The 25,080-nt window shown below is 44.8% G+C and overlaps 1 protein-coding gene across 3 annotated transcripts in view; it reads right to left on the minus strand.

Moving 5' to 3' along the window:
* The window catches only part of LOC110524665 (solute carrier family 22 member 23), a 128,134-nt gene that overhangs the window by 100,820 nt on the left and 2,234 nt on the right, over positions 1-25,080 (minus strand). For all 3 annotated transcript variants that reach the window (XM_036978546.1, XM_036978545.1, XM_036978544.1), the window contains exons 2-3: positions 23,493-23,596; positions 22,680-22,834 (exon numbers count right to left, since the gene is read on the minus strand). In XM_036978546.1, the coding sequence (XP_036834441.1) occupies positions 22,680-22,834; positions 23,493-23,596 (259 nt within the window). The remainder of the gene's footprint in view (positions 1-22,679; positions 22,835-23,492; positions 23,597-25,080) is intronic.

Consider the following 25,080-nt stretch of genomic DNA (forward strand, 5'->3'; position numbering starts at 1 on the left):
TCTCTATAAATCACTCTACTGTCCCTCTCATCACTCTAGTGTCCTGCTCATCACTATACTGTCCCTTTAAATCACTACTCTCCCTCTGAATCACTCTACTGTCCCTCTAAATCACTCTACTGTCCCTATTAATCACTTTACTGTCCCTCTAAATAACTCTACTGTCCCTCTAAATCACTCTACTGTCACTCTCATCACTCTACTGTCCCTCTAAATCACTACTGTCCCTCTCATCACTCTACTGTCCCTCTGAATCACTCTAGTGTCCCTTTAAATCACTACTCTCCATCTGAATCACTCTATTGTCCCTCTAAATCACTACTGTCCCTCTAAATCACTCTACTGTCCCTGTAAATCACTTTACTCTCTCTCATCACTATACTGTCCCTCTAAATCACCATACTGTCCCTCTAAATCACCATACTGTCACTCTAAATCACTTTACTGTCCCTCTAAATCACTCTACTGTCCCTCTAAATCACTTTCCTCTCTCATCACTCTACTGTCCCTCTAAATCACTCTACTGTCCCTCTAAATCACTTTACTGTCCCTCTAAATCACTCTACTGTCCCTATAAATCACTTTACTGTCCCTATAAATCATTTTACTGTCCCTCTAAATAACTCTACGGTCTCTATAAATCACTCAACTGATCCTATAAATCACTATACTGTCCCTCTAAATCACTCTACTGTCCCTCTCATCACTCTACTGTCCCTCTAAATCACTATACTGTCCCTCTCATCACTCTACTGTCCCTCTAAATCACTCTAGTGTCCTGCTCATCACTCTACTGTCCCTTAAAATCACTACTCTCCCTCTGAATCACTCTATTGTCCCTCTAAATCACTACTGTCCCTATAAATCACTTTACTCTCTTTCATCCCTCTACTGTCCCTCTAAATCACCATACTGTCCCTCTAAATCACTCTACTGTCCCTCTAAATCACTCTACTGTCCCTTTAAATCACTTTACTCTCCCTCTGAATCACTCTACTCTCCCTCTAAATCACTCTACTGTCCCTCTCATCACACTACCGTCCCTATCATCACTCTACTGTCCCTCTAAATCACTCTACTGTCCCTCTAAATCACTCTACTGTCCCTCTCATCACACTACCGTCCCTATCATCACTCTACTGTCACTATCATCACTCTACTGTCCCTCTAAATCACTCTACTGTCCCTCTCATCACACTACCGTCCCTATCATCACTCTACTGTCACTATCATCACTCTACTGTCCCTCTAAATCACTCTACTGTCCCTCTCATCACACTACCGTCCCTATCATCACTCTACTGTCACTATCATCACTCTACTGTCCCTCTAAATCACTCTACTGTCCCTCTCATCACACTACCGTCCCTATCATCACTCTACTGTCACTATCATCACTCTACTGTCCCTCTAAATCACTCTACTTTCCCTATAAATCACTACTAAATCACTACTGTGATTTAGGATCGAACATAAGGACAACTCAGAGTATGCTATTCTGTTCTTCTGAAATAGACTACATTTTCTTCATATCATGCTTCTTTAGATCTGTCTAAAATAGATAATATATTTATTGTGAAGGTGTAGGCTATAGTACATGGAATAATTTGACTTTTGAAAATGTATATGTTCCAAAGGTCTCCATCAGTTGCATGTAGGCTAAGTGTGGAAGCGGTAAATGAATGGTCAATTACCGTGAGACCGATAGTTATTTGCTTGACAATCACCAGCTGACCAAATTCCATGACCGCCACAGCCCTAGTTGTGAGGTCTGGGGTCCACTCACCAACCAAGAATTCACAAAACGGGAAAAACACCAAATTGAGACTCTGCATTCAGATTCAGCAAAAATACAATCTGTGTACAACGTAAAACACCAAATAATACATGCAGAGTAGAATTAGGCAAAGACCCACTAATGATCAAAATCCAGAAAAGAGCTGTTCAATTCTACAACCATCTAAAATGAAGCAATTCCTAAACCTTCCATAACAAAGCCATCACATACAGAGAGATGAACCAGGAGAAGAGTCCCCTAAGCAAGCTGGTCCTGGGGCTCTGTTCACAAGCACAAACAGACTCCACAGAGCCCCAGGACAGCAACACAATTAGACCCAACCAAATCATGAGAAAACAAAAATAGAATAACTTATAAAGAATTAACAAAAAAACTGAGCAAACTAGAATGCTATTTGGCCCTAAACAGAGAGTACACAGTGGCAGAATACCTGACCACTGTGACTGACGCAAACTTAAGGAAAGCTTTGACTATGTACAAACTCAGTGAGCATAGCCTTGCTATTGAGAAAGGCCACCGTAGGCAGACCTGACTCTCAACAGAAGATAGTCAATGTGCACACAGCCCACAAAATGAGGTGGAAACTGAGCTGCACTCCCTAACCTCCTGCCAAATATATGACCATATTAGAGACACATTTTTCCCTCAGATTACAAGACCCACAAAGAATTCGAAAACAAATCCAATTTTAATAAATTCCCATATCTATTGGGTGAAATACAGGTGTGCCATCACAGCAACAAGATTTGTGACCTGTTACCACAAGAAAAAGGCAACCAGTGAAGAACAAACACCATTGTAAATACAACCTATATTTATGTTTATTTATTTTCCCTTTTATACAACACTGTACATAGCCATAATATGACATTTGAAATGTCTCTATTCTTTTGAAACTTTTGTGAGTATAATGTTTACGGATCATTTCTGATTGTTTATTTCACTTTTGTTTATTATCACTTGCTTTGGCAATTTAAAATATTTCCTGTGCCAATGAAGCCCTTTGAATTGAGAGAGAGAGAAGTCAGCTGATGCCTGGAGATGGAGAACATCCCCTCCGACCTCCTGTAGTGAGCTTCTCTCCCCTGGAGCCCAAACACACAGCAAGGAAATTGTACTGACCCCAGGTTGACTCACCCTTAAGCCCTTTATCTCTCCCTCTCTATCTCTCTCTGTGTGCATATGTGATGGAAGTCTGTGCCCAGTCAGCACAGCCCGCTTTGTTCATACAGAAACAGACCCAGAGCCCAAACCTCCTCCTCATTAGACAGATACTGTAGCAGGCTGTATGAAACTAATGTAATGTACTGCTCACAATGAAGATACCTCTGCCAGAGCTTGGTATATAATCCCTCACAAAATATAACAGTGAGCAACCCCCGCTGTTTCCCCCCAAAAACATAACCCCTTGTGGGGGTGGTGTCTGCTTACAGACTGTTCTGGGAATCTCAAGCAAGAGCGCACACGCACGCGCACACGCACACGCACACGCACACACACACACACACACACACACACACACACACACACACACACACACACACACACACACACACACACACAGCTCTGAGTCAGGAACCTTTTGTTCTAACTGAGCAGGAGAAAGACTCCTCTTGTGTTGATTACCTCACTGAACCCCCTCCTCTCCTCCCTCTCCCCTCCTCCTCTGCTCTCCATCCCTTTTTCTCTCCCCTCCTCTGCTCTCCCCACAGCTGACCCCCCTCCCTCCCACGGCCCTCCCTATGCCCACTCCTCTCCAACTGCTCTCAACTCAGCTGACACGTCCCTCAAAAGTTGTATGTTTACATGCACCCACCAGTACAGTGAAAAGCTTAACTTGCAAGCCCTTCCCAACAATGCACTATTCAATATCAAAATATTATATATATAAAAAAAACTAAATTAAATAAGAAATAAGAGAGGTGAAAAAAAGGAAGGTAAACTATATACTATATTGTACACGGTCAGTGCCAGTACCACAATCCACAATATGAAGGCATACTGGGTAGTTGGTGCAGATGAAATCAAATCAAATATATGTCACATGCGCTGTATACAACAATACAACCTTATTGTGAAATGCTTACTTACAAGCCCTTAACCAACAATGCAGTTCAAGATATAGAGTTAATAAAATATTCACTAAATAAACTAAAGTAAAAAATATCAAATCATAACAATAACGAGGCTATATACAATGGGGTACCGGTACCGAGTCAATGTGGAGGCTATATACCGGGGGTACCGGTACCGAGTCAATGTGCGGGTGTACAGAATAGTCAAGGTAATTTGTAAAGTGACTATGCATAGATAATAAACAGCGAGTAGCAGCCTTGTAAAAACAAAGGGGGTGGGGGGGGTCAACGTAAATAGTCCGGGTGGACATTTGATACATTGTTCGTCAGTTTTAAGGATTGGGGATAGAAGCTGTTAAGGAGCCTTTTGGTCCGAGACTTGGCGCTTCGGTACCACTTGCCATGCGGTAGCAGAGAGAACAGTCTATGACTTGGGTGGCTGGAATCTTCCTCTGGCACCGCCTAGTATATACAGTTGAAGTCGGAAGTTTATATGCACTTAGGTTGGAGTCATTAAAGTCGTTTTTCAACCACTCCACAAATTTCTTGTTAACAAACTATAGTTTTGGCAAGTCGGTTAGGACATCTACTTTGTGCATGACACAAGTAATTTTTCCAACAATTGTTTACAGACATATTATTTCACTTATAATTCACTGTATCACAATTCCAGTGGGGCAGAAGTTTACATACACTAAGTTGACTGTGCCTTTGAACAGCTTGGAAAATTCCAGAAAATTATGTCATGGCTTTAGAAGCTTCTGATAGGCTAATTGACATAATTTGAGTCAATTGGAGGTGTACCTGTGGATGTATTTCAAGGCCTACCTTCAAACTCAGTGCCTCTTTGCTTGACATCATGGGAAAATCAAAAGAAATCAGCCAAGACCTCAGAAAAAAAAATGTAGACCTCCACAAGTCTGGTTCATCCTTGGTGGCAATTTCCAAATACCTGAAGGTACCACGTTCATCTGTACAAACAATAGTATTCAAGTATAAACTTCATGGGACCACGCAGTCGTCTTACCGATCAGGAAGGAGACGCGTTCTGTCTCCTAGAGATTAACATACTTTGGTGCGAAAAGGGCAAATCAAGTTGTAAATGAGAACTTGTTCTCGACTGGCCTACCTGGTTAAATAAATGTGAAATACATTTTTTAAAAGAGTGGGTCTCGGGTTTCCGGCATGATGGTGTTGATGTGAGCCATGACCAGCCTTTGAAATCACTTCATGGCTACCGACGTGAGTGCTACGGGGCGGTAATCATTTAGGCAGGTTACCGTCGCTTTCTTGGGCACAAGGACTATGGTGGTCTGTTCGAAACATGTAGGTATTACAGACTCGGTAAAGGAGAGGTTGAAAATGTCAGTGAAGACACTTGCCAGTTGGTCTGCGCATGCTTTGAGTAAACGTCCTGGTAATCTGTCTGGCCCCGGGGCTTTGTGAATGTTGACGTGTTTAAAAGTCTTGCTCACATCAGCTACGTAGAGCGTGATCACACACTCGTCCGGAACAGCTGGTGCTCTCATGCATGCTTCATTGTTACTTGTTTCTTGCCACGTCCAGATTAGTGTCCCGCTCCTTGAAAGCGGCCGCTCTAAATCAAATCAAATTGTATTTGTCACATGCCCTCTAGCCTTTAGCTCGGTGCAGATGTTGCCTGTAATCCATGGCTTCTGGTTGGGATATGTACGTACGGTCACTGTGGGGACGACGTCATCGATGCACTTATTATTATTTTATTTGTATTTATTTTTTTACCCCTTTTTCTCCCCAATTTCGTGGTATCCAATTGTTTTAGTAGCTACTATCTTGTCTCATCGCTACAACTCCCGTACGGGCTCAGGAGAGACGAAGGTTGAAAGTCATGCGTCCTCCAATACACAACCCAACCAAGTTGCACTGCTTCTTAACACAGTGCGCATCCAACCCGGAAGCCAGCCACACCAATGTGTCGGAGGAAACACCGTACACCTGGCAACCTTGGTTAGCGCGCACTGCGCCCGGCCCGCCACAGGGGTCGCTGGTGCGCGATGAGACAAAGACATCCCTTATCCTCTACCCCTCCCCCACCCCATACCCCCTGTCCTCTACTCCCTCCCCTGTTCTCTACTCCCTCTACTGTTCTCTACCCCCTCCCCTGTTCTCTACTCCCTCCCTTATCCTCTACCCCCTCCCCCACCCCATACACCCTGTCCTCTACCCCCTCCCCTGTTCTCTACTCCCTCCCTTATCCTGTACCCCTCCCCCACCCCATACCCCCTGTCCTCTACCCCCTCCCCTGTTCTCTACCCCCTCCCCTGTTCTCTACTCCCTCCCTTATCCTCTACCCCCTCCCCATACCCCCTGTCCTCTACCCCCTCCCCTGTTCTCTACTCCCTCCCTTATCCTCTACCCCTCCCCCACCCCATACCCCCTGTCCTCTACTCCCTCCCCTGTTCTCTACTCCCTCTACTGTTCTCTACCCCCTCCCCTGTTCTCTACTCCCTCCCTTATCCTCTACCCCCTCCCCCACCCCATACACCCTGTCCTCTACCCCCTCCCCTGTTCTCTACTCCCTCCCTTATCCTGTACCCCTCCCCCACCCCATACCCCCTGTCCTCTACCCCCTCCCCTGTCCTCTATCCCCTCCCCTGTCCTCTACCCCCTCCCCTGTCCTCTACCCCCTCCCCTGTCCTCTACCCCCTCCCCCCTCCCATGTCCTCTACCCCCCTCCCCTGCCCTCTACCCCCTCCCCTGTCCTCTCCCCCCTCCCCTGCCCTCTACCCCCTCCCCTGCCCTCTACCCCCTCCCCGTCCTCTACCCCCTCCCCTGTCCTCTACCCCCTCCCCTGTCCTCTACCCCTTCCCCTGTCCTCTACCCCCTCCTCTGTCCTCTACCCCCTCCCCTGTCCTCTACCCCTTCCCCTGTCCTCTACCCCCTCCTCTGTCCTCTACCCCCTCCCCTGTCCTCTACCCCCTCCCCTGTCCTCTACCCCCTCCCCTGTCCTCTACCCCCTCCTCTGTCCTCTACCCCCTCCCCTGCCCTCTACCCCCTCCCCTCCCCTGCCCTCTACCCCCTCCCCTCTACCCTCTACCCCCTCCCCTGTCCTCTACCCTCTCCCCTGTCCCACTCCTGTTCCCTGCTTCTCCTTTCACAAGGAGGCAATCCTCTGACTAGGGCTGAAAGTGATCAGCTGCAGAGAGAAAGAAAAGAGAGAGAAAACACTGTGATTGTGGCTAAAGAAATCTGTCATAACAAAAGGCTTGACCCCCACACCCACTCACTGAGTGTGGAAGGTCTGAGGGATAGCGGGGGTGATAAGGCAGCTGTCATGGATAAACAGGCACCTGTGAGAGAGGAAGAGAGGGGGAGAGGAGGATGGAGGACAGGGAGGGAAGGACATGGGGTGATTGTTCTTCTTTCCGGCTGAGTCAGTCATTTAACTGTATCCTTCTATTCTCTCTATCACTAATACTCTACTCCTCTCCAATTTGTTCTCAATCCCTTATTTTTTCCTCTTCATCCCACATTCTCTATGAAGGAAGAAATGGAGGGAATTGAAGGGGAGACGTGGAGAAATAGAGACATTTTATGGAGGGAGAGCAACAAGGGAAAAAGAGAGAGGAAGGGAATGGAGAGAGGGAGAAAGAAAGAAGGGAGAAATGGAGAGAGGGATCACAACATTTAACCCTGTAGAATGATTGAGTACATATAAAACCTAACAGTCCTTCTGGCCCCTGGCAGACTCATGGCCCCTCAGGAATAAGACTGATTATACAGTAAATACACACACACACAACCAGAAGCTTGTGACCGCTTGTTCTGAAATAATGTATTGAATAAGCACTGTTCTCTCATTGTGTGTGTGTGTGGAACAGCGAGATAAAAGGGAGATCAGAGATTCGAAATAAGCCTAGAAAGAATCCCACACAAGCTTGGGGATGAGTTGGAGGGAGAGGAGGAGGGGTGGAATGGATTGGGAAAGAGAACAGAGAGAGGAATTGGACAAAGACAAGGAAATGTGGAGAGAATAAGCAGGGAGGGAGGGAAGGGGGAAGGGTGGGACAGAAAGAAAAGAAGGGGAGTGTTTCTCTGGCTGCAAACCCCACAGACACACACCCATATAATTTCCATTTCCCTTCATCAGCATGGCACACACACACTCAAATTTTTCTGTACTTAAAGAGAGAGGTGCATGTACTGTGTGTTCGTTTATGTTTTGCTGTGTGCACGTGTGTGTGCACGTGTGTGCGTGCATATACACTGAACAAAAATATAAACGCACTAAGTGTTGGTCCCATGTTCTCACAAAAAGCTTATTTCTCTCAAATTCTGTGCACAAATTTGTTTACATCCCTGTTAGTGAGCATTTCTCATTTCCAAGATAATCCATCCACCTGACAGATGCGGCATATCAAGAAGCTGATTAAACAGCATGATCATTACACAGGTGCACCTTGTGTTCGGGACAATAAAAGGCCACTCAAAAATGTACTATTTTGTCATACAACCCAATGCCACAGATGTCTCAAGTTTTGAGGGAGTGTGCAATTGGCATGCTGACTGCAGGAATGTCTACCAGAGCTGTTGCAAGATAATTTAATGTTAATTTCTCAAGCATAAGCCGCCTCCAATGACGTTTTAGAGAATTTAGCAGTGCGTCCAACCGGCCTTACAACCACAGACCATGTGTATGGCATCGTGTGGGTGACAAGTTTGCTGATGTCAACAGTGGGAACAAAGTGCCCCATGGTGGCAGTGGGGTTAAAGTATGGGCAGACATAAGGTATGGACAACAAACAAAATTGCATCTATGGCAATTTGAATGCACAGAGATACCTTGACGAGATGGTGACGCCAATTGTTGTGCAATTCATCCGCCGCCATCACCTCATGTTTCAGCATGATAATGCACGGCCCCATGCTGCAAGCATCTGTACACAATTCCTGGAAGCTGAAAATGTCCCAGTTCTTCCATGGCCTGCATCCTCACCAGACATGTTACCCATTTAGCATGTTTGGGATGCTCTGGATCAACGTGTGCCTAATATATTTATTTAAATTGACCTTATATGAACTGTAACTCTGTAAAATCTTTGAAATTGTTGCATGTTACGTTTATGTTTTGTTCAGTATAACTATATCTTTGAACATTTCGATTAGGGCAGCTGCCCACAGCTCTGATTAAGAGGGGTTGGGTTAAATGCGGAAGACACATTTGGGTTGAATGCATTTAGTTGTGCAGCTGACTAAGTATGCCCTTTCCCACCCCAAAATCTTACCAAATTGGTTCCCACTAGAGCCTATTAAATCAAATAAAATTGCAATAGTCACATGCGCAGGATACAACAGGTCATAGACCTTACAGTGAAATGCTTACCTACAAGCCCCTAACCAACAATGCAGTTAAACATTTTTGGGACAAGAATAAGAAATATAAGTAACAAATAATTAAAGAGCAGCAGTCTCCGGTACCGCTTCCCGTGCGGTAGCAGAGAGAACGGTTTATGACTAGGGTGGCTGGAGTCTTTGACACATTTTAGGGCCTGGTATGGAGGTCCTGGATGGCAGGAAGCTTGGCCCCAGTGATGTACTGGGCCGTTTGCATTATCCTCTATAGCTGTAGTGCTTTGCGGTGAGAGGCCCGAGCAGTTGCCATACCAGGCAGTGATGCAACCAGCTACACCATGCTCTTGATGGTGCAGCTGTAGAACCTTTTGAGGATCTCAGGACCCATGCCAAATATTTTCAGTCTCCTGAGGGGCAATAGGTTTTGTCGTGCCCTCTTCACGACCGTTATTGATGTGCTTGGACCACGTTAGTTTATTGGTGATGAGGACATCTTAACTTGCTCCACAGCAGCCCCGTCGATGTGAATCGGAGCGTGCTCAGTCCTCTTTTTCCTGTAGTCCACAATCATCTGACCTCCTCCCTATAGGCTGTCTCGTCGTTGTCGGTGATCACGCCTACCGTTGTTCTGTCATCAGAAGACTTAATGATGGTGTTGGAGTCGTACCTGGCCATGCAGTCATGAGTGAACAGGGAGTACAGGAGAGGACTGAGCAAGCACCCCCGAGGGGACCCTGTGTTGAGGATCAGCTTGGCGGATGTGTTGTTACCTACACTTATCACCTAGGGGCGGCCTGTCAGGAAGTCCAGGATCCAGTTGCAGAGGGAGGTGTTTAGTCCCAGGGTCCTTAGCTTATTGATGAGCTTTGAGGGCACTATGGTGTTGAACTGTAGTCAATGAATAGCATTCTCACATAGGTGTTCCTTTTGTCCAGGTGGGAAAGGGCCGTGTGGAGTGTGAATGAGATTGCATCATCTGTGGATCTATTGGGGCGGTATGCAAATTGGAGTGGGTCTAGGGTTTCTGGGATAATGTTGTTGATGTGAGCAATGACCAGCCTTTCAAAGCACTTCATGGCTACAGACATGAGTGCTACGGGTCGTGTTCTTAGTGTTCTTTTTTTTTTTTCTCTCTTTTTTTTTAACCCGTTTTTCTCCCCAATTTCGTGGTATCCAATTGTTGTAGTAGCTACTATCTTGTCTCATCGCTACAACTCCCGTACGGGCTCGGGAGAGACGAAGGTTGAAAGTCATGCATCCTCCAATACACAACCCAACCAAGCCGCACTGCTTCTTAACACAGTGCGCATCCAACCCGGAAGCCAGCCACACCAATGTGTCGGAGGAAACACCGTGCACCTGGCCACCTTGGTTAGCGTGCACTGTGCCCGGCCCGCCACAGGAATCGCTGGTGTGCGATGAGACAAGGACACCCCTACCGACCAAGCCCTCCCTAACCCGGACGACGCTTTGCCAATTGTGCGTCGCATGATGGTGGTCTGCTTAAAACATGTTGGTATTACAGACTCGGACAGGGAGAGGTTGAAAATGTCAGTGAGGACACTTGCCAGTTGGTCAACGCATGCTCGCAGTACATGTCCTGGTAATCCATCTGGCCCTGCAGCCTTGTGAGCGTTACTTACTCACATCGGCTGCAGAGAGCGTGATCACACATTCTTCCGGAACAGCTGATGCACTCATGCATGTTTCAGTGTTATTTGCCTCAAAGCGAGCATAGAAGTAGTTTAGCTCATCTGGTAGGCTCGTGTCACTGGGAAGCTTGCGGCCGTGCTTCCCTTTGTAGTCTGTAATGGTTTGCAAGCCCTGCCACATGTGACGAGTGTAAGAGCCGGTGTAGCATGATTCGAACTTAGTCCTGTATTGACACTTTGCCTGTTTGATGGTTCGCCTGAGGGAATAGAGTCCCACTCCTTGAAAGCGGCAGCTCTAGCCTTTAGCTCAGTGCGGACGTTGCCTGTAATCCATGGCTTCTGGTTGGGGTATGTACATACGGTCACTGAGGGGACGACATCATCGATGACCTTATTGATGAAGCCAATGACTGATGTGGTGTACTCCTCAATGCCATCTGAGGAATCCCAGAACATTTTCCAGTCTGTGCTATCAAAACAGTCCTGTAGCTTAGGATCTGTTTCATCTGACCACTTTTTTATTGATCTAGTCACTGCTGCTTCCTGCTTTAATTTTTGCTTGTAAGCAGGAATCAGGCGGATAGAGTTATGGTCAGATTTGCCAAATGGATGGCGAGGGAGAGATTTGTATGTGTCTCTGTGTGTGCAGTAAAGGTGGTCCAGAGTTTTTTCCCTCTGGTTGCACATTTAAAATGCTGATAGAAATGTGGTAAAACAGATTTAAATTTCCCTGCATTATAGTCCCCGGCTACTTCGAGCGCCGCCTCTGGTTGAGCATTTTCTTGTTTGCTTATGGCTGAATACAGCTCGTTCAATGCGGTCTTAGTGCCAGCCTCCGTCTGTGGTGGTATGTAAACAGCTACGAAGAATACAGATGTAAACTCTCTAGGTAGGTACTACAACTTCTCATGAGATACTTATCATGAGATACTCTACCTCAGGCGAGCAATAGCTTGAGACGTCCTTAGATATCATGCACCAGCTATTATTTACAAAATACATAGTCCGCCACCCCTTGTCTTACCAGACGCCGCTGTTCCATCCTGCCGGTACAGCGTATAACCAGCCAGCTGTATGTTGATATTGTCGTCGTTCAGCCACGACTCCGTGATACGTAAGACATTACAGTTTTGAATGTCCCGTTGGTAGTTTATTCTTCCGCGTAGGTCATTGATATTATTCTCCAAAGATTGCATGTTTGCTAGCAGAATGGAAGAAGTGGGGGTTTATTCGATCGCTACAAATTCTCCGATGGCAGCCTGCCCTCTGGCCCCTTTTTCTCAGCCTCCTCTTCACGCAAGTCACGGGGATCTGGGCCTGTTCCCGAGAAAGCAGTATATCATTCACATTGGGGTTGTCAGTCTCGTTAAAGGAAAAAAAGGATTCTGCCAGTCTGTGGTGAGTAACAGCAGTCCTGATGTCCAGAAGTTATGTTCGGTCATACGAGACAGTCGCGGCAACATTATGTACAAAATAAGTTAAAAAATAAGTGACAAACAACGCAAATAAAAAAAATAAAACACAATCGGTTGGGGACACGTAAAAACGTCAGCCTTCTTCTCCGGCGCCATTGTTGGTCATACCATGACTACCATAGCAGCCTTGGAATAACGATATGCTATTATTTTCTATTAACATGAATCCTTTTGAGCATGTCTACTGGGGTGTGGCAAAATGCTATAGTACGACTCCTTACTCTCTGAGACAAACAATAATAACAACAAGAACAACAATGCAGCTTTATCCTACCAGCTCTGACAGTATACAGTGGGGCAAAAAAGTATTTAGTCAGCCACCAATTGTGCAAGTTCTCCCACTTAAAAAGATGAGAGAGGCCTGTAAGTTTCATCATAGGTACTCTTCAACTATGACAGACAAAATGAGAAGAAAAAAATCCAGAAAAACACATTGTAGGATTTTTAATGAATTTATTTGCAAATTATGGTGGAAAATAAGTATTTGGTCACCTACAAACAAGCAAGATTTCTGGCTCTCACAGACCTGTAACTTCTTCTTTAAGAGGCTCCTCTGTCCTCCACTCGTTACCTGTCTGTCATAGTCGAAGTGTACCTATGATGAAAATTACAGGCCTCTCTCATCTTTTTAAGTGGGAGAACTTGCACAATTGGTGACTGACTAAATACTTTTTTGCCCCACTGTATATCATGTGACAGAAGACAATGAGGTTCAAGTAACAATAAAGCTCAGTAAATTTACATAAATGGGTCATCAATGGAGTATTTAAATATTGCAGGTTGTCACTATACTGTAAATGATAACACATGCAGCTCATGCAAGCAGTGAAATACATGTTTTTATTGTCACAACATAAAGTCAATCGTAAAGTACCATGGCAACCCACTGCATAGCTACAGTAGCTATATTCTCTGTCCACTCTGTACACTCTCTTCTGAATACCTATTTACACAATAAAGCACAGACAACATAGGACTTTTTCACTAACACACATTCTCTCTTGCTCTCTCTCTCTCCACACACACACGCTATCTTATTCTATCCTTGTGGGGACCAAACATTTATTTCCATTCAAAATCATATTTTCCCTAACCCCTGACCCTTACCATAACCATAAATTTAACCCATAACCCATAACCCTAACCCAAAACCTAACTCCTAACCACTAACTCTTACCATAATCATAACTGTAACCCTAAACCGAACCCCTAAGCTTAAAATAGTCTTTGTCCTCATTGGGATGTGGGAAATGTCCCCACGAGGGAGAATTTTCCTTGTTTTACTATCCTTGTGGTGACTTTTGGGGATTTTAGGTCCCCACAAGAATAGACGAACCAACCCACACACACACCCTGTATAATTACAGCGAGAGAACAGTGCCTATTCAAAGCATTATTTCAGATCAACGTTACAAGCTGCTAGTTGTGTGTGGGTGAATGTCTACTGTATAATCAGTCTTATTCCAGAGGGGCCATGTGTCTGCCAGGGCCCGAAGGACTGTTAGGTCTCAGGTGTACAGCAACACTTAGACATGTGTCAAGTGAAATGGATCCCATTTAAAGGACTTTTCTATTTAAGCTGACAAACAGTAGTATAAGGGTTGTCTTATGTCAGCATAGGTAGCTGTGTGTGTGCGTACGTGCATGTGTGAGCCGAGGAGCCTGTGTATGTGTGTGTGCGGTCCTTGTTTGTGACACACCACAATGTCAGCTGGTCTTATACATGATTACTGAATGTGAACATTAAGAAATTATGATTTTAGACACAGAACCTGATCGGTGAAAAAATGGGAAGGCATGATGGGGAAACAACAGCTTTGTCAGCCTCCCTTCTAGTATGGCCTGGTAACAATGACCTCACACAAACACACACACAAAACATGACTCCGAGTTTGTAGACAGTCTTTGTTTGATTAACTCTGCAACAAACACCCAAACAACACCATACAGCACCATACAGCATTCATCTGGCTAACACATTCACCAGCACAAAAACCCATAACCTATTTCTCAAAAAACACATCCGTAGTACACCACAAAAAATGGAGGAATTCTATATTCATCCCGTTAGCCTCAAACAATTTCCCCAGGATCACCTCCATAGAAGCCTAAAATCCCCTGCATTTATCTGGACAGGCATTATAAAGGATAGTGAGAGTCTCTATAACAACAGTAACAACAGGAACAGTTAAGGTTCTACAGTATCAACAGCTCAGGGATTAAACCCCCGTATGACTCACCACAGCTCTAAGAGGCATCCATTTTGTTTGTTTGTTTTTAGTGAAGCTTAGAAGACATTTATCAGCTAACAATTTCCAGGCCCATAGACATGTACTAGTCTGTGGTGACCTAAATGCCAGTACTGGACAAGAACCTGACACCCTCAGCATACAGGGGGACAAACACCTGCCTGGAGGTGACAGCATTCCCTCCCCCATATGCCCCCCAAGGTACAACTATGACAACATAACCAACAAAAACGGGTCACAACTCCTGCAGCTCTGTCGCACGCTGGGTATGTACATAGTCAATGGTAGGCTTCGAGGGGACTCCTATGGTAGGTACACCTACAGTGGGGAGAACAAGTATTTGATACTGATGCTGACGATTTTGCAAGTTTTCCTACTTATAAAGCATGTAGAGGTCTGTAATTATTATCATAGGTACAAATCAAATCAAATGTTATTTGTCACATACACATGGTTAGCAGATGTTAATGCGAGTGTAGCGAAATGCTTACACTTCAACTGTGAGAGATAGAATCTAAAACAAAAACCCAGAAAATCACATTGTATGATTTTTAAGTCATTAATTAGCATTTTATTGCGTGACATAAGTATTTGATCACCTACCAACCAGTAAGAATTCTGGCTCTCACAGACCTGCTAGTTTTTCTTTAAGAATCCCTCCTGTTCTCCACTCATTACCTGTATTAACAGGTTAACTGCATCTGTTTGAACTCGTTACCTGTATAAAAGACACCTGTCCACACACTCAATCAAACAGACTCCAACCTCTCCACAATGGCCAAGACCAGAGAGCTGTGTAAGGACATCAGGGATAAAATTGTATACCTGCACAAGGATGGGATGGGCTACAGGACAATAGGCTTAGTGAGAAGGAAACAACTGTTGGTGCAATTATTAGAAAATGGAAGAAGTTCAAGATGACGGTCAATCACCCTCGGTCTGGGGCTCCATGCAAGATCTCACCTCGTGGGGCATCAATGATCACGAGGAAGGTGAGGGATCAGCCCAGAACTACACAGCAGGACCTGGTCAATGACCTGAAGAGAGCTGGGACCACAGTCTCAAAGAAAACCATTAGTAACACACTACGCCGTCATGGATTAAAATCCTGCAGCGCACGCAAGGTCCCCCTGCTCAAGCCAGCGCATGTCCAGGCCCGTCTGAAGTTTGCCAATGACCATCTGGATGATCCAGAGGAGGAAGGTCATGTGGTCTGATGAGATAAAAATAGAGCTTTCTGGTCTAAACTCCACTGGCTGTGTTTGGAGGAAGAAGAAGGATGAGTACAGCCCCAAGAACACCATCCCAACTGTGAAGCATGGAGGTGGAAACATCATTCTTTGGGGATGCATTTCTGCAAAGGGGACAGGACGACTGCACCGTATTGAGGGGAGGATAGATGGGGCCATGTATCGCGAGATCTTGGCCAACAACCTCCTTCCCTCAGTAAGAGCATTGAAGATGGGTCGTGGCTGGGTCTTCCAGCATGACAACGACCCGAAACACACAGCCAGGGCAACTAAGTAGTGGCTCTGTAAGAAGCATCTCAAGGTCCTGGAGTGGCCTAGCCAGACCTGAACCCAATAGAAAATATTTGGAGGGAGCTGAAAGTCCGTATTGCCCAGCGACAGCCCCGAAACCTGAAGGATCTGGAGAAGGTCTGCCTGGACCAAAATCCCTGCTGCAGTGTGTGCAAACCTGGTCAAGAACTACAGGAAACATATGATCTCTGTAATTGCAAACAAAGGTTTCTGTACCAAATATTAAGTTCTGCTTTTCTGATGTATCAAATAATTATGTCCCTCCTGTCTCAGCCTCCAGTATTTATGCTGCAGTAGTTTATGTGTTGGGGGGCTAGGGTCAGTTTGTTATATCTGGAGTACTTCTCCTGTCCTATTCGGTGTCCTGTGTGAATTTAAGTGTGCTCTCTCTAATTCTCTCTTTCTTTCTCTCTCTCGGAGGACCTGAGCCCTAGGACCATGCCTCAGGACTACCTGACATGATGACTCCTTGCTGTCCCCAGTCCACCTGGCCGTGCTGCTGCTCCAGTTTCAACTGTTCTGCCTTATTATTATTGGACCATGCTGGTCATTTATGAACATTTGAACATCTTGGCCATGTTCTGTTATAATCTCCACCCGGCCACCCCACATAGCCTGGTTCCTCTCTAGGTTTCTTCCTAGGTTTTGGCCTTTCTAGGGAGTTTTTCCTAGCCACCGTGCTTCTACACCTGCATTGCTTGCTGTTAGGGGTTTTAGGCTGGGTTTCTGTACAGCACTTTGAGATATCAGCTGATGTACAAAGGGCTATATAAATAAATTTGATTTTATTTGATTTTGATTCATGTCATGCAATAAAATGCAAATTAATTACTTAAAAATCATACAATGTGATTTTCTGGATTTTGTTTTAGATTCCGTCTCTCACAGTTGAAGTGTACCTATGATAAACAATTACAGACCTCTACATGCTTTGTAAGTAGGAAAACCTGCAAAATCGGCAGTGTATCAAATACTTGTTCTCCCCACTGTATAGCTCATCTCTTGGCAGTAGTACTGTAGACTACTTCATCACTGACTTCAACCCAGAGTCTCTCAGAGTGTTCACAGTCAACCCACTGACACCCCAATCAAATCATAGCAAAACCACTGTCTACTTGAACAGAGCAATATTCAATTGTGGGGCATCAAACCAAAGGAACTAAATAATATTAAGAAATGCTATAGATGGAAGGAAAGTATTGTGGAAATCTACCAAAAAACAATTAGGCAACAACAAATTCAATTCCTTTTACACAACTTCCTAATAGTGAAGGTGTTAACTTGGCAGTAGAAAACCTAAACAGAATATTTGACCTCCCAGCTTCCCTATCAAATCTAAACATTTCAAACAGAAAACCGAAGAAAATTAACAACAATGACAAATGGTTTGATGAAGAATGCAAAAACTTAAGAAAGAAACTGATAAACCTACCCAACCTAAAAATTAGAGACCCAGAAAACCATGAGCCTTCGCCTTCACAATGGTGAATCACTAAAACAATAAATAAATAGGCAACGGAAAAAGAAGGAACAGCACATCAGCTCCATGTAATTGTCAGAAATCAGCTCCATGTAATTGAAGAATCCATAAACTCTAACCAATCCTGGAAAGATTGGAAAACACTAACCAAACAACAACAAGAAGAGTTATCTATAGGGATGTGACATCTTTTCCTCGGTGCGCACTGTCACTGTGTCTGTTTCCATCTTGTCCAGCTGTGTATGTAACATTTCACATAAACCCTGTTTCTTGTCTGCATCGAAGTAGCGGTCCTTGTACCGAGCATAGTGCGACACAATAAAGAGGCTCAGAGAGAATGCCACTGAATTGCTTGTACACAGCCTCTTGTAGAGTACTTTACGTTTTAACACCACGTCTGTGTGGGCAGTTTTGTTGAGCGTTTCAATGCCATGACAGAGGGTATCACGTCTGTGTCTGCAGTTTTGTTGAGCAGGCTTTTCAATGCCATGACAGAGGGTATCACGTCTGTGTGGGCAGTTTTGTTGAGCAGGCTTTTCAATGCCATGACAGAGGGTATCACGTCTGTGTGGGCAGTTTTGTTGAGCAGGCTTTTCAATGCCATGACAGAGGGTATCACGTCTGTGTCTGCAGTTTTGTTGAGCAGGCGTTTCAATGCCATGACAGAGGGTATCACGTCTGTGTGGGCAGTTTTGTTGAGCAGGCGTTTCAATGCCATGACAGAGGGTATCACGTCTGTGTCTGCAGTTTTGTTGAGCGTTTCAATGCCATGACAGAGGGTATCACGTCTGTGTGGGCAGTTTTGTTGAGCAGGCGTTTCAATGCCATGACAGAGGGTATCACGTCTGTGTGGGCAGTTTTGTTGAGCAGGCATTCAATGCCATGACAGAGGGTATCACGTCTGTGTCTGCAGTTTTGTTGAGCAGGCATTTCAATGCCATGACAGAGGGTATCACGTCTGTGTGGGCAGTTTTGATGAGCAGGCATTTCAATGCCATGACAGAGGGTATCACGTCTGTGTCTGCAGTTTTGTTGAGCAGGCCTTTCAATGCCATGACAGAGGGTATCACGTCTGTGTGGGCAGTTTTGTTGAGCGTTTCAATGCCATGACAGAGGGTATCACGTCTGTGTGGGCAGTTTTGTTGAGCAGGCTTTTCAATGCCATGACAGAGGGTATCACGTCTGTGTCTGCAGTTTTGTTGAGCGTTTCAATGCCATGACAGAGGGTATCACGTCTGTGTCTGCAGTTTTGTTGAGCGTTTCAATGCCATGACAGAGGGTATCACGTCTGTGTGGGCAGTTTTGTTGAGCAGGCGTTTCAATGCCATGACAGAGGGTATCACGTCTATGTGGGCAGTTTTGTTGAGCAGGCATTTCAATGCCATGACAGAGGGTATCACGTCTGTGTGGGCAGTTTTGTTGAGCAGGCTTTTCAATGCCATGACAGAGGGTATCACGTCTGCTGCAGACACAGTTGAAGAGCTTATTTCTCCAGTCAGTTGTTTGAATGGAGCTAGGAGTGTGTTCATGTTTCCAAGTTTCAAACATGTTCTCAAATGCCATTGAAATGGCAGCAGCGGTATGAGAACCAGCACATTCTTGAGCATGCAATATGGCTTTCCTCAGTACGAAATCCTCGTCGACCCACTGTGCTATCAGACTCAGCATGCTCATGGGGCTGATATCCCTGGTCCAAATGTCAGTGGTGAAGATAATAGCAGTGACGCCCATAGCAAGTAGCTCAGGAATGTGCGTTTCAACAATACTGTGGAACTCCAGTAAGGCAACATCTGAAAAATAGCGCCTACTTGGTAGTGTGTACCGGGGCTCGAGGTGTTCGACCAGTCGGCGAAAGCCAACATCATCTATCAATCTACGGTTGATTGTCAAGGGCAATGAATTCCATTATCTTGCCGTTAATGGATTTTGCCGTTGAGTTGTCTCACAAAAATGTTCTTACTCTTTCAAATGACTGCTGGACTTGAACTTGTTAAGTTGTTGGAAGTGTGCGCTTAGTATTTTTCTGCTTTTGTTCTGTGTAGCGCTGTATTTTTCGTGGCGTCATTATGTCATCTACCTACGTTATATTAGGTATGCACATCATCTACCTACGTTATATAGGTATGCACGTCATCTATCTACGTTATATAGGTATGCACGTCATCTATCAACGTTATATAGGTATGCACGTCATCTACCTACGTTATATAGGTATGCACGTCATCTACCTACGTTATATAGGTATGCACGTCATCTATCTACGTTATATAGGTATGCACGTCATCTACCTACGTCATATAGGTATGCACGTCATCTATCTACGTTATATAGGTATGCACGTCAGCTTTGACATCGGTTTTGAACATCGGCTTTAAACTAGACATTGGGCCGATGTTGGCATTTTTAGCTAATATCGGCCAATTCCTATATGCTTACCGATATATTGTGCGTCCCTAGTTATCTATCCAAAACGGAGATGTAAGGGGAAACACTTTTCCAATATTTGTGTCCCTATAACAAAGAACAAACAGCAAAAAAAATATACATGAACAAATACAAATCTTAGAATCAACTATTAAAGACTACCACAACCTATAGGATTCTCCAATGTGAATTGAATGAACAACAGGACAAAATACAAACCCTCCAACCCAAAAAGGCCTGTGGTGTTAATGGTATCCTCAATGAAATTATAAAATAGACAGACCACAAATTCCAATTGGCTATATTAAAACTCTTTAACATCATCCTTAGCTCTGGCATCTTCCCCAATATTTGGAACCAAGGACTGATCACCCCAATCCACAATAGTGGAGACAAATTTGACCCCTATAACTACCATGGGATATGCGTCATCAGCAACCTCGGGAAAATCCCCTGCATTATCATTAACAGCAGACAAATGAATTTCCTCAGTGAAATGTACTGAGCAAATGTCAAATTGGCTTTAAAACAAATTACCATACGACAGACCACGTATTCACCCTGCACACCCTAACTGACAAACAACCAAACCAAAACAAAGTCTTCTCATGCCTTATTGATTTCAAAAAAGCTTTTGACTCAATTTGGCATGAGGGTCAGCTATACAAATTGATGGAAAGTGGTGTTGTGGGAAAAACATACAACATCATGAAATCCATGTACACAAGCAACAAGTGTGCGGTTAAAATTGGCAAAAAACACAAACATTTCTTTCCACAGGCCCGTTGGGTGAGACAGGGATGCAGCTTAAGCCCGACCCTCTTCAACATTATATATCAACGAATTAGCAAGGGCACTAGAACAGTCTGCAACGCCCAGCCTCACCCTACTAGAATCTGAAGTCAAATGCCTACTGTTTGTTGATGATCTGGTGCTTCTGTCACCAACCAAGGAGGACCTACAGCAGCACCTAGATCTTCTGTCAGACCTGGGCCCTGACAGTAAATCTCAATAAGACAAAAATAATGGTGTTCCAAAAAAGATCAAGTCGCCAGGACCACAAATACAAATTCCATCTAGACACCGTTGCCCTAGAGCACACAAAAAACTATACATACCTCGGTCTAAACATCAGCGCCACAGGTAACTTCCATAAAGCTGTGAACGAGCTGAGAGACAAGGCAAGAAGGGCTTCTATGCCGTCAAAAATAACATAAAATTCGACATACCAATTAAGAACTGGCTAAAAATACTTGAATCAGTTATAGACCCCATTGCCCTTTATGGTTGTGAGGTCTGGGGTCCGCTCACCAATCAAGAATTCACAAAATGGGACAAACACCAAATGGAGAGACTGCATAAATGATTCTGCAAAAATATCCCTAGTGTACAACGTAAAACACCAAATAATGCATGCAGAGCAGAACTAGGCTGCTAACTATCAAAATCCAAAAAAGAGTTGTTTAAATTCTACAACCACCTAAAAGGAAGCAATTCCCAGACCTTCCATAACAAAGCCATCACCTACAGAGAGATGAACCTGGAGAAGAGTCCCCTAAGCAAGCTGGTCCTGGGGCTCTGTTCACAAACAGACCCCATAGAGCCCCAGGACAGAAACACAATTAGACCCAACCAAATCAGGAGCAAATGAAAACAGAATAACTTATAAAGAATTAACAAAAAACAATTGCAAACTAGAATTCTATTTGGCCCTAAACAGACAGTACACAGTGGCAGAATACCTGACCACTGTGACTGACCCAAACTTAAGGAAAGCTTTGACTATGTACAGACTCAGTGAGCATAGCCTTGCCATTGAGAAAGGCTGCCGTAGGCAGACCTGGCTCTCAAGAGAAGACAGGCTATGTGCTCACTGCCCACAAAATGAGGTGGAAACTGAGCTGCGCTTCCTAACCTCCTGCCAAATGTAGGACCATATTAGAGACACATATTTCCCTCAGATTACACAGATCCGAAAACAAGCCCCATTTTGATAAACTCCCATATCTACTGGGTGAAATACCAGTGTGCCATCACAGCAACAAGAAAAGGGCAACCAATGAAGAACAAACACCATTGTAAATGCAACCCATATTTATGTTTATTTTTTTTCCCCTTTTGTACTTTAACTATTTGTACATCAACACTGTAAATATATGTACAACACTGTACATATAGACATAATATGACATTTGAAATGTCTTAATTATTTTGGAACTTCTGAGTGAAATGTTTACTGTTAATTTGTATTGCTTATTGTTTATTTCACTTTTGTTTATTACCTACTTCACTTGCTTTGGCAATGTAAACATATTTTCCCCATGCTAATAAAGCCCTTGAATTGAAATTGAATTGAGCAGCATGGGGTGAGACTGGTGACAATGTGACAGAGAGGAGGAGACACATCATCATCCAAGGACGACTAGCAACACACCAGAGAAGGTTTGTTGAGTGGAGAGAGGTGAAGGAATAGTGTGAAAAAGCTGAGTGAGAGAGAAGTGAGGTACTACCTTCGAGGTGGAGTGATGTGGGGGAAGAGGAAAAGGAAGTTTGTGGAGTAGAGCCCTACGTTCTAGAAAGACCATGCATTGTGCTTCCTGGGCAGTCTTTGACAGACAACAGAAGTAGATACCAGGAAGTGGAGGTGTACTTACTCAGTATGTAGAGGGAGAGAGTGAGGCCAGCCAGACAGAAGCCCTCAAAGAAACGTAATGTGCTGAACATGGTCACGTTGAAGGAGAACGCTACACTCAAACCAAACACCAACATGAAAAGCACCGAGACTATCAGGACAGGGTGTCGACCGAACCTGAGAGAGGAGAGGAGAGGAGAGGAGAGGAGAGGAGAGGAGAGAGAGAGAGAGAGAGAGAGAGAGAGAGAGAGAGAGAGAGAGAGAGAGAGAGAGAGAGAGAGAATTTGAAATGGAAAGAGATATTAATCGACCGAACCTGAGAGAGCAGAGGAGAGAGAGAGAGAGAGAGAGAGAGAGAGAGAGAGAGAGAGAGAGAGAGAGAGAGAGAGAGAATTTGAAATGGAAAGAGATATTAATCCAATGGTCTACAACCTGATCCTGGGTTAGAGGTCAGCAGATCATTGGGTCAGAGTAGTCTCTGTTGCTATAGCTACAGCTCATCCCACAGACAACTCAACAGGGAGATCTGTGGGAGTTTTTCATAAGATACTGCCTATTCTCGGATGCCTGGGGGAGTGGGGATGCAGACACAGACATGAGAACACATGTAGCAGATGGCTAAGTGCATCACTACTACCTTGCTGAGACCTAGAAGTACTGTCACCCCAGATCCAGATATGCCTTGGCTTTTTATGGGTCAGTGGTATTGACACTGTTTCTGGAGTATGTTTTGTTACGCTGTGGGTAGTTGTGAGTTACCGCCCCGGTTGGAGCGGAATTTCCACCGTCACACACAAAGACACAAAATGGAGAAGGAGAATGCTGGATCACGTACCAGTCGGCCAGGATGCCCATCACCAGGTAGCCAAAGATAGATCCCACTAAGAGAGAGAACTTGGCGATGTGAACCTTCCAGGCCGAATCACACACCAGGTTCCACTGCAGAGAGAGAAGTGGGAAATATATGTATTAAATAAACTCAGCATGAAAAGAAACATCCTCTCACTGTCAACTGCGTTTATTTTCAGCAAACTTAACATGTGTAAATATTTGTATGAACATAACAAGATTCAACAACTGAGACATAAACTGAACAAGTTCCACAGACATGTGAAATAACAGAAATGGAATAATGTGTTCCTGAACAAAAGGGGGGGGGGGGGGTCAAAATCAAAAGTCAGTCTCTGGTGTGGCCACCAGCTGCATTAAGTACTGCAGTGCATCTCCTCCTCATGAACTGCACCAGATTTGATTTGCCTGTTCTTGCTGTGAGATATTACCCCACTCTTCCACTAAAGCACCTACAAGTTCCAGGACATTTCTGGGGGGAATGGCCTTAGCCCTCACCCTCCGATCCAACAGGTCCCAGACGTGCTCAATGGGATTGAGATCTTCGCTGGCCATGGCAGAACACTGACATTTCTGTCTTGCAGGAAATCACGCACAGAATGAGCAGTATGGCTGGTGGCATTGTCATGCTGGAGGGTCATGTCAGGATGAGCCTGCAGGGGGGGTACCACATGAGGGAGGAGGATGTCTTCCCTGTAACGCACAGCATTGAGAATGCCTGCAATGACAACAAGCTCAGTCCGATGATGCTGTGACACACCGGCCCAGACCATGACAGACCCTCCACCTCCAAATCGATCCCGCTCTAGAGTACAGGCCTCGGTGTAATGCTCATTCCTTCGACAATAAACGCAAATCCGACCATCACCCCTCAGACAACAAAACCGCGATTCTTCAGTGAAGAGCATTTTTGCCAGTCCTGTCTGGTCCAGCAAAGGTGGGTTTGTGCCCATAGGCGACGTTGTTGCTGGTGATGTCTGGTGAGGACCTGCCTTACAACAGGCCTACAAGCCCTCAGTCCAGCCTCTCTCAGCCTACTGCGGAAAGTCTGAGCACTGATGGAGGGATTGTGCGTTCCTGGTGTAACTCGGGCAGTTGTTGTTGCCATCCTGTACCTGTCACGCAGGTGTGATGTTCGGATGTACCGATCCTGTTTAGGTGTTGTTACACGTGGTCTGCCACTGCGAGGACGATCAGCTGTCCGTCCTGTCTCCCTGTAGCGCTGTCTTAGGCGTCTCACAGTACGGACATTGCATTTATTGCCATGGCCACATCTGCAGTCCTCATCCCTCCTTGCAGCATGCCTAAGGCACGTCCACGCAGATGAGCAGGGACCCTGGGCATCTTTCTTTTGGTGTTTTTCAGAGTCAGTAGAAAGGCCTCTTTAGTGTCCTAACTTTCATAACTGTGACCTTAATTGCCTACCCTCTGTAAGCTGTTAGTGTTTTAATGACCGTTCCACAGGTGCATGTTCATTAATTGTTTATGGTTCATTGAACATGCATGGGAAAGTGTTTAAACCCTTTACAATGAAGATTTGTGAAGTTATTTTGATTTTGACTTATTATCTTTGA

The sequence above is a fragment of the Oncorhynchus mykiss genome, chromosome 5, assembly GCF_013265735.2.
Source record: "Oncorhynchus mykiss isolate Arlee chromosome 5, USDA_OmykA_1.1, whole genome shotgun sequence".
In the NCBI taxonomy this organism is placed as follows: domain Eukaryota; kingdom Metazoa; phylum Chordata; class Actinopteri; order Salmoniformes; family Salmonidae; genus Oncorhynchus; species Oncorhynchus mykiss.